Source organism: Chinchilla lanigera, unplaced genomic scaffold (genome assembly GCF_000276665.1).
Source record: "Chinchilla lanigera isolate Chin_1 unplaced genomic scaffold, ChiLan1.0 scaffold00044, whole genome shotgun sequence".
NCBI lineage: Eukaryota > Metazoa > Chordata > Mammalia > Rodentia > Chinchillidae > Chinchilla > Chinchilla lanigera.
The window spans coordinates 8661316-8671848 of record NW_004955445.1 but is presented as its reverse complement, the minus strand read 5'-3'; the positions used below and the strand labels follow the sequence as shown (position 1 = coordinate 8671848).

General features: G+C 54.5%; 1 protein-coding gene across 1 annotated transcript in view; it reads right to left on the bottom strand.

The window, feature by feature from the left end:
- Nucleotides 1-8463: 8463 nt before the first annotated feature.
- Nucleotides 8464-10533, bottom strand: part of Ptgis (prostaglandin I2 (prostacyclin) synthase) — a 39158-nt gene continuing 37088 nt past the window's right edge. Inside the window, exon 10 of the mRNA XM_005392329.2 lies at nt 8464-8800. Coding sequence (XP_005392386.1) covers nt 8656-8800 — 145 coding nt within the window. The 3' untranslated portion in view covers nt 8464-8655. The remainder of the gene's footprint in view (nt 8801-10533) is intronic.

The following is a 10533-nucleotide window of genomic DNA, read 5'->3' as shown; positions in this document are numbered from 1 at the left end:
CATCCATCCATCCATCCATCCATCCATCCATCCATCCACCCACCCACCTACCTACCCACCCATCCATCCACCCATCCATCCATCCATCCATTCATCCATCCATCCATCCATCCATCCACACGTCCATCCATCCACACATCCATCCATCCACCCACCCATCCATCCATCCATCCACCCATCTACCCATCCATCAACCCACCCACCCACACATCCATCCATCCATCCACCCACCCACCCACCCACCCACCCATCCACCCACCCACCCATCCACCCATCCATCCATTCACACATCCATCAATCCATCCACCCATCCACCCATCCATCCACCCACCCACCCATCCTCAGAGCTTCCGAGCCATCCGGTTACCCCCACTCCCCCACCACCTAGCACATGGCACGCTTTGTGGGAAGCTAACACAGCGCCCTGTGCCGAGCCCAGATTGGTCTCTCTGGCTCCTTCCCTGGGAGATGCGGGTGCCACTAGAGGGTCCCCACGGAGGGAGCCAGAAACCCACGTGCCTTTCAGTGGACCTCTTTGTGGCCAGGACCTTCATAGCCATCATCTTCCAGGATGTGCGGCCAAACAATAATGAAATGCAGGGCAGGGACAGGGTGGTGCCCGCTTCCAGCAGAGCAATTAGAGGGAAGCTAATATCCCTTCCCCGCAGAGGGGCCCGGAGCTCCAAGACCCAAGGAAAAGGGCCGAGTCAGCAAAAGCAAGAAAGCAAAGCCACAGAGATCAAGAGCTAATTAACCGATTCTCCTCAGATAATATTTCATTAAAATCCAGCTCTCCTGCCCTTTGGGGACTGATGGCTTTCCTCCCTCCCTCCTCTCTGCGGCCTTGTGCAGCCCTTCTTGGCCTCCTGGGGTTTTCTCCTCTCTTCTAATGCACCCTCCCCCAGCTACCAGGGTAGGGTTTTGGTTTTTTTTTTTGAGACAAGTTCTCACTGTGTAGCCTGGGCTGGCTTCAAACTCAAGGCGACCCTCCTGCCTCAGCCTCCCTAGTGCTGGGATTATGACGTGCGCCACCATCCCTGGGCCCAGAGTAGACTTTTAAAGGCACGTGTCCAAACATACCTCCGGCCTGTTTCTAATCCTCCCTGACTCCTTGCTGTCCAAGGTACAAGACAGGGTCCCCAGGTGAGGCAGAAACCATCTCCCCACTGAGCACGCATTTCCTGAGCAACTACTGAGTGCCAGGCTGGTACCACATGCTGGGGAAACAGCAGCAGGAGGCCAGCCCGACCTCCGGGCTCACGTGTCCATGGGACGCATAAACAGGGACATTTAAAACAAGCTAATACCGACAACTACTGTGAGGGAAATAAGCAAACACGTGAAATATAACGAGATGGGAGGAGGAGGCAGATTGAGAACCGCTGGAAACAGGACAGTCACACAGGGAGTCACGGCTCAGGAAGCATCAGCACGTCCCGAGAGTGTGGGGAAGGACGTTCCAGGGTAAGGGAGGGAGGGAGAGGAGGAGTGACGGCCCTGGGGCAGGAGGAGGGGAGCGGGAAACAGAACACAACAAGGCCAGGGAATGGGAAAGTTTGATGCACGGTGAATCCTACTCACCTTTCAAAGCCCATACCCGGTGTTACCTGCCCTACCTCATAGTCTGAGTTCATTTTTCCTCCAAGAAACTATGGTGAGGCTAACTTAGGATGCTCACATTTCTGTCTCGTCTACTGACTGTCAATAACAGGGTTCACTCAAGAACTCTATCAGTGCTGGGTGTGGTGGTGCACACCTGTAATCCCAGCACTCAGGAGGCTGAGGCAGGAGGATTGCCATGCAGTCAAGGACAGCCTGGGTTACATAACAAGACCCTGTCTCAAAACAAACAAAAAAACCCCAAAACCCTACCAAGGAAGTATTTTTTTTGGTTTTTTGTTTGTTTGTTTTGGGTTTTGCTTTTTTTTTTTTGTCTTTTTGAGACAGGGTTTCACTATACAGTCAGGCTGGCCTTTAACTCACCTTGTAGCCCAGACTGGTCTTGAACTCACAGCAATCCTCCTGCCTCAGCCTCCTGAGTGCTGGGATTACAGCTGTGTGCCACCACAACCAGCCGCAAGGAAGTGTTTTTATCCATTATCCTCATTTTGCAGGCAGAGGAGCTGGGGCACAGGAAACGCCCCAAACCACCTTGGTACTTAATGGCTCAACAGAGACCCAGCAGAGCCCAGGCTATTGCCATTATGAAGTGTGACCTCTAAGTGGAGTGTGAATAGTAATAGCATTTATTCTCTCATTTACACAAAATCCAGAAATAGGCAATGCCAGGGTCTGTCTCTGCAGCAGCTCAGAAGTTTCAGTATGCTTGATTTATTTCTCTAAATCGCTTGACCTCATGATCACAAGATAGCTGCCATGGATAGGTTCTCACATGGTAACTCCAAGAGGAGAAAAGAGGAACATCTCATGCACGGTGAAACTCTAGACTTTCCTGATCATCTCAATGGCAGGTATTGGGTCACATGACCTCCCCTAGTCCAATAAGCAGCAAGCAGTGCCTGCCTGCTGTGTTTGACTTCGCTGGTTTTGGTTTGGAGGCTGGGCCCGTTTGTCTCTGAGTGCACAGCTGTCTAAAATCTGAGGAAACCTGGCTTGCTTGCAGTGAGGCGGCGACCAGAGTTCCCTCCGCAGCCGCTCTCAGAACACCTGAAATAAAGTCACAGAGACCCCGTTCCTTCCAAAGACCCAGGTGCCCCTCGGGTCTCCTTCCCCGACTGCACATGGTGGGCGGCCGCAGGCTCTCTCCGAGGCTGCGCCGAGGCCCTGGGGGAGGCTGGCAGCAGGACACTGCGCTGCCCGCTCTCCCTCACCCCGGGGATCTCAGGGACAGCTCTGGACAGCGCCCCAAAGGCCTCCGGGGGTCTTCGCGTTTCCTTCTCGGGGAGCCCCCACCCTACCCACTCTGTGCAGGCCTCGGACGCTCCCCCCTGACTCCGTGTCTCCGCCGTCGCCGCGCTGCCTGCGGTCCTCACAGCCTCCTGGGGTCCCTTTGGGGTCTCTGCTGGCTGTCTTGAACTCCGTGAGGGCAGAGCCCTGCGGGGACGGCTCGGTCCCCCGCTCCAGGGCTGGCTGTCCCCTGCGCCCCCTCCTCCCCCGAGCAGCGCCTGCGCCCCCCGGAGCTCTGCTCCTCTCGCAGCTCGCAGGCCCCTGCCGCCTTCACACAGCCGCTCCCGCCTCTTCCCTTCGCTTCTCTGGGGCACGGGTCGCCATCGGACGCACTTTATATTTTTCTATAGATTTGCCCGGTCTGCTATGGCCCCCTCCATAAAGGAGCAGCGCCATGGAGACGGAGTCTGTCACTCACTGCCCATCCGCACGGTGCCTAAAACCTTCTCGCGGCCCCGCACGCACACGGTGCTCAGAATATCTAGCTTTTCCAGCACACAGAACAGCCCCGTGAAGGGTAGTCACACAGCTTCCCACCCACCCACCGCGCTACCCAGGCGCTGAGCAAGGGCTCTGGCACTGGGCTGTGCCCCCAGCCCTTTTTATTTTATTTTGAGACAAGGTTTCACTAAGTTGCTCTGGCCCCTGGGCTCCAACTTGTGGTCCTCCTGCCTCAGCCTCCTGAGTAGCTGGGAATACTGGTGTGGGCTACTGTGTCTGGCAACTGTAGTTTTTATACAGACACAGAATCATTCAACCAGCACCATCATCAGTGTGGGCTTTGAGCAAGGGGCTGTGTTGATGCTGGCATCAGCTTTAGGAGCATGAAAACGTTCTTTACTGGGCTGACGTTGGAAGTGATGAAGCTGCAGACCCCAGAGCCCAGGATATAAAGTCGCTGACATGGACAACCCAAGCCCCGGTCCTCTGGCCCTGCCATGTAATTTACACCATGACTGATAAACACAAGAGCATAACACCGTACTTCTTAAACTGGAGAACGGTGCACAGACTAAAAACCTGGAAAGAAAGACATTTTCCCTCACGCAGCAAGGTGGGTCACATGACTAAGTTCTGGCCAATAGGAAAAGAAGCAGAGATTTTTCTTTTCTTTGCTCCTCCTCCTGGCTGGCTGGGATGTGGACAAAATAGCTGGAGCTCAAGTAGCCACACTGGCCCCCTGAGGTTGGAAATTACTCGTTACAGGGAAAGAGGCAGCAGAGAAAGAAAGGCCTGGTGATCGTGAAGAGGTCACACCACCTATGGAGTCCTGTATTTGTGTGGGAAAGGAACATCTGCTGTTTTGAATGTAAACACTTTAACATGTAAGATGTCGCTGTGTCCTCTTGAAAAGTGTGTCCACTGCAGCCCGATCCACACTTGCCAGTGTGCCTCCACATCGGCCTCACAGCTGAGGAGACTGGTGTGAGAGGCTGTGTCCCAGGAATTTTTACTCAAAGATTTGAGAGAAAAACCAGTTTTCCCTTTTCTATTTTCCTGAAAGCAAATGTAATCAATCCCCCGTCCCCTTTTCATCTTAAAACAAATGCATGCAGTCTGATGAAAGAGGGAGATGGGAGACGGTCCAGTGAATATTTTTTTGAGATGGAGTCTCTTGCTATGCTATTAAGGCTGGTCTTGAACTTGTGGGTTCAAGCAACCTGCCTGCCTCAGCTTCCTGAGTTAGCTGGGACCACAGGTGTGCATCAACACACCTGGATGCTGGTCCAGTAAATTTTTTCTTTTTTCTTTTTGGCTTTTTGAGACAGGCTCTCACTATGCAGTTCAGGCTGGCCTTGAGCTCACTTTATAGCCCAGCCTGGCCTCAAACTCCCCGTGATCCTCCTGCCTCAGCCTCCTAAGGGCTGGGATTACAGGCGTACACCACCATGACTGGCTAGTCCAGTAAAATTTTAAGAGATTTTTTTTGTTTGCTTATGACCCTGTACTCCAGCTCCTGTTTGGGTGCCCATCCCCTTCCAGGAGGACCATGGACAGAAAGACCCCGGTGGGGCCTTCTGCAGTAGAGAGCCCTGCATTTGAATCCCAAGCTACTACTTGGCCATTTGATCTTGGGCAAGTCATGCACTTCTCTGACCTGTTCTTGCCTCCTCTATACAAATGGCCATGCTCATGCCTGCCTTGCGGATGGCCGGCGATGTGACCTGGGCACTGACTGCACCCTTCCAGACACAGGTGCCGGGCTGGGAATCACACACAGAGGCTCTCGTGAAGGATGCTTTAATAGCGTGTTTCTCCTTGACGGGGCTCTGTGAACATAGCGCTGTGTATTGAAATGGCAAGGCACACAGTCATGCTGCTCAGGGGACAGTTTATTGAGAACAACAGCAAAGTCAGTGACTTTGGGCAGGGTTCTTGGCCTCCGAGCCAGGCTCTGTCTGGAGACGGGGCAGGCGGGACCTTACCAGCTCCCTGGGTGGGGCCCTTGCCGGGAGCACTTTGCCCATCTGCCTTACCCTCTCTCGGGTCCAGAAGCAGCAGGGCCCTCAGGCAACTCTGACCTTGCTGAGTTCGCTCCATACCCAAGAGAGGGCGCTCAGGCCCTGAGCCTGGGCCAGCTGGCGCAGAGCCCCCTCCCCAGCCAGTTTATTTTTTGCAGTTACTTTCTATTTTGAGCAATACATGTGGCCCATTACTGGCTGCAATTGCAAAACAAATTTAAATTTAAAAAGTGAGTCTTTTTTTTTTTGGACACAGGGCCTTGCTATGTAGTTCAGGCTGGCTGGCTGTAAATTTATGGTAATCCTCCTGCCTCAGCCTCCTTAGTACTGGGATTACAGGTGTGTGCAACCATACCTGGCCAAAAAAAGGTGAGTCTATTTGAAGGAAAATGTTTGGTAAACAAGAATTTACACCTGGGCATTGTGGCACAAGCCTGTAATCCCAGCCCTTGGGAGGCTGAGGCAAGAGGATCATTGTGAGTTTGAGTCCAGCCTGGGCTAAAAGTGAGCTCAAGGCCAGCCTGAACTGCATAGCAAGACCTTGTCTCAAGAAAAAAAAAAAAAAAGAAGAATTTACAAATATAGTAAAAATAATAATAATGCTCAAGAAACCCTCCATCGGGTCACTGTTAAGAGGGTTCTAGCTTATGTCCTGCAATTTTGTGATCCTCACACATGGCAGAAAGAATCACAATGACATCAGCTCCTTCCCAACAACCAGCAGCAAGCAGCTAACCTGCTTATCTCTCCCTCTTTTCTTGGAAGCTTTCTTAAAAAAAGAAAAGAAAAAACAAGAAAGGAAAAGAAAAAATAATAAAGACTGAAACAAGGACAGGTTTCAATCACTGCCTCCGAGCTCCACTTCAATCTCAGATCCCAGCTGGAGCCGCCTGGTTGGGAGAACGTCTTTTCCGAGTTAATTCCCTAATATCGATCGTGGCTGCAGGGAGGCGGCCCTTTAAAGCAAACTGGCCCTTCTTTGAATGCGGGTGAGAATCGAGCTGCTGTGCCAACCCAGCCCGATTTGGAAGGGGGAAGCCAGAAGGGTTTCCCCCGCACACACGCCAGGGTCGCAGGCCTTCCGCAGCTATTTCTGCTGGCGTTCTTCCTTCCCTTCCAGGCAGGGGAGGCAGCTGAGGTTGCTATGGAAACTGGCTCATCCTCCCACAGGAGGCTGCCAGCTCTGATTTCCTGCAGAGTTAAGAAGCAGGCGGGAGTGGGGTCACCCAGGCGGGAAGATGGGTTTCCCTGGGGATATCCAGCCTCCTGCCAATCAGGCTGTCTGCCTGGGATTCCTGGGGGCGCCTGCAGCTTAGGGCCAGGGAAGCCCCCAAGCCCCAGGGTTACTTAAGAAGGGACTCACCCCTGGGGCACTGGGAGAACTCAGCACCTCTGTGCCTCCAGCTAAAGCTTGAAGACCTGGTTATGGGTGCATCCGTGCTGCGGCTCACAACCGCACCCACACGCCCCTGCCTGCTCTCCAGGGCCGAAGACAACTGCTTCGTCACCACCTCTGGGCCCCCAAGAATGAAGAGCTGCCCTTCCAACATTTGCGCCCAGGAAAGGAAGAGTGTAGGTGCAGCTCCACCGGGGAACTGTGAGCCCGAGGCTCACTGCCACTCTGAGCCCGCTCTCTGCGTGTAAAGGCCGGCACCCTGCGCTCTCTGCACAGACAGCTGTGGGGAGCAGACATGCGCGTCTGCCGTGCCTGTCACGCGCACTGAAAGGGCACTTGACAATCAGGACCTTACAGCCGCCTTTGCCATCGGAATCAAGGCTTGCAGACGCAGTGCTTCTCCTTAAGCGGGTTTGTCCCCCAAGCTGAGGCAAAGGCTGCATCATGGTGGACCTGTTTGTTCCGATGCTGGAGCACGCCGGCCGGCATGGATGACCGACCTGGCCCCATTAGCTGGCTCCCACCCCAGCCTCCTACAATATCACTTCTGAGAGTCCACGCAGGGTCTCAGACTCCAACACCTCCGGGCCAGCCGCGATGAATGCAGGAGCAGACAGAGAGCAAACCTGGGCACCACGGCACATGCCCTGCACAAGGGGGATGCTGCCAGTCAGCTTGGCCAGCAACGCCCTTAGCAATGCGGCCCAGCGCGGCCCGGCTTCCGAGTTTCCAGCAGAAGCTCTAAAGGCGGTGATGTGATAACAACTCAGCTTTGGTTTTGTTTTCTTTTGTTTTGAGACAGGGCCTTGCTAAATGGCCCAGTCTGGCCTTGAACTCACAACTTCTGCTTCAGCCTCCCCAGGAGCTGGGACCACAAGCATAAGCTGCCACATGCAGCTCGAAATTGCCTTTTTAAAGCGCAGGCCAAGATGAACCCATCTGCAGCCTGGGTTGTGCAGCAGAGGGGCATCTGCACTGGAACACAAGCTCAGCTCTTTCTCTCGCTCACCTTGACCCACCCGCGGAGCCGTGGCCGGCTCCTCCCAGCCGCCCTGGCAGGGCTGTCTTCCTCAGTTCCCTACCTGAGTCTTGGTACGGGGAAAGCCCGGCCCAGCTGGTGCCTGCAGTTCTAGAACACAGACCTCTATGCCTCCGGGCCCAGTGCTGGGTGGGGCAGGGCCTGCACCTGGACACACAGCCTCAGGGGCCCTCAAGTACCCCACTGAATGCAGAGGAGGGCAGTGTCCACATGCAGAGGAGGAGAGAGCCCAAGGGGACCTTGGGCTTTGGCTCCTTGAATAACTGGGGGACAGAGCCGGTGACAGTGGACACACTGCCACGACCAGCTGGGCCTCTCTGTGGCAGGCATCTCTTTGACTGGTGAAAGCCTGGGCCACAGCAATTGTGAAGGGCTGGGACACTGGCTCTGGGAGTTGGGGTCAAGGCAGCAAGGACTCCTGGCTCTGCCCCATCTGGATTAGCTTTTGTGGATGTCACAAGGACAGCAGGAAAAGGTCCCTCGGCAGCAGAAACAGCCTGATTTAGCCAGGCATGGTGGTGCACAGCTGTAACCCCAGCCTTCAAGAGGCTGAGGCAGGAGGATCGCTGTGAGTCTGAGGCCAGCCTGGGCTACCTAATGAGTTCAAGGCCAGCCTGAACTGCATAGCATCCTGTCTCAAAAGAAAAGAAAAAAAGAGCCTGATTTGGAACTAAAACTTTACAGCGATAAGACATAAAACTTTCAATGTCTTTTCTTGACTTGGATGTCCTTTGTGGCTTCCACTCTGTCCTTTCCCTTGGGCAGAGGCATTTAGGAGGACAGCAGGGACATGGCAGTGCGGCACAGAAAAGCCAGAAGGCTGGAGAAGGCTGGCTGGAGGCTTCCACAGGTCATGGCCGGACTCGGTACTGGACGGGCACGTCACGCTCTGGCTGCATGAGACCGAAGCCATACCTGCTGAGGTCGAACTCGGGGATCTCCTCATCTGCACTCACCAGCTCCAGGTCAAAGTGCGTCAGCACGAGGAACACAAATCTGCAGAGAGATGGCGTTGGAGGCCATGAGGAACTGTGCGTCTGCCAGCCCGTGGTGAGGGCAGGCAGGCTGGGGTCAGTCCTGGCATGGGAGCAGATGAGGCGGGAGCTACACCCGCACCAGGGCACTGGAAGGCAGTGCCGGGTCATCCAGCTTCCCGCTGCCTGGCAGCTGTGCAGCTTCCTATGGAGAGGGTGGCACCACCCAAGGGAGAAGTGCCTGGGTGCCCACGTCTCTGCCCAGAGGGGAGGAGCCCCGAGCCCAGCACACCTGCGTGTTTCTCAGCCCCACAAGCTGCTCGTTACAGCAGTGAGGCAGAGCCCACCCCGGTGGGTGCCGTGGCTCTCGCCCCTCCTGAGGCCCCCTCGGCCCCCTTTTTCCCCGGTCCTGGAACCCTTGCTGTCTGTCCTGGCCGGGGCTACTGCTCACCCACCAGCGTCTTGCTGAGATTAAAACAAGCACCACTCTCACAAGACATTTTGCTGCCTTGTGTGAGAAACTGTCATCGTCTACCAGCTCTGCAAGACAAGCACTCGCTACCGCCGCCTTCTGGAAATCTGCCGACGAACATGCAAGGCTGCCACATCCCCGAGGTAACCAGCGCCCCGGCGACGTGGCAACAGGCCCTGACCACCTGCTTTGTTATTAGTCGCTGACTGTGATCCTGAGGGCCGGGAGTGTGTCTTTTACTTCTCTGTGTGCCACCCAGACCCAGGGACCTGCTGCAGGACGGAGCACAGGGTGGGGACTCTCCTCTTACTGCGAAGGGAAGACACGGGAGGACGAGGAAGACGGGCATGCAGCGCTGACCGGCTTCACTCCAGCTCCAGCACTCCGTTCCCCCACCTGCTCACAGGGGGAGGAAGACGGGTCCCTTCCAGCCCTGGGCTGCTGGACACTAGAGGTGAGTTTATCAGGGATGGAAGTTTGGGGCCACGCCTGGATTTGAATGCTGGCACCTATACTCACCAGGCACATGACTGCGGCCAGTGATCTGACCCGTGTAGGCTCAGTTTTACACTGAAACCCATCTAGCAGGGTGGTGAAGACAACTGAGACAAAAATGATAGCGGGGTGTGGTGGCGCACACCTATAATCCCAGCACTCAGGAGGCTGAGGCAGGAGGATCCCTGCGAGTTTGAGAGTAGCGTGGGATACAAAATGAGCTCAAGGCCAGCCTGAACTGCATAGCAAGACCCTGTCTCAAACAGGCAAAAAAAAAAAAAAAAAAAAAAAGATGATTACTTAGCTAATTTATTGAACCATGATGTTTAGTACCCTGTCTGTCTTCCTGTCTGTCCAAAAGCCTGATGAAGTGGGAACTACAATCAATACTGCTGTGGCGCTTGTTTTGAACACGTGAATTTGCTCCACCGTGACTGGGCCATGTGCATGCAATGCACACCTTGCACTTGCTCATGTGCAGTTTCATCTATGAGAAACGAGGGTGATGGTACAAACTGCACCAGCCAAGCTGGCTGTGCAGAAGTCCATAAAACGTGCAGACGTACACACGTAGACATCCATCGGTGCCACATCAACTAGCACTTACATATTTCTTAACCACTTCACAAGGGCAAAGCCGTGCTACTTTTTTACTGGCTTCTTGTTTTTTTTTAATGGAGCCCCTTTTTGGGGGGGCTTCTTGTCTGTTTTTAATGCATCACTGGCAAAGCTTTTGAGGGCTGGGCCGCAGCCCCCTTCCCACATAACCTCTGTCGTTTTTCCTGCAT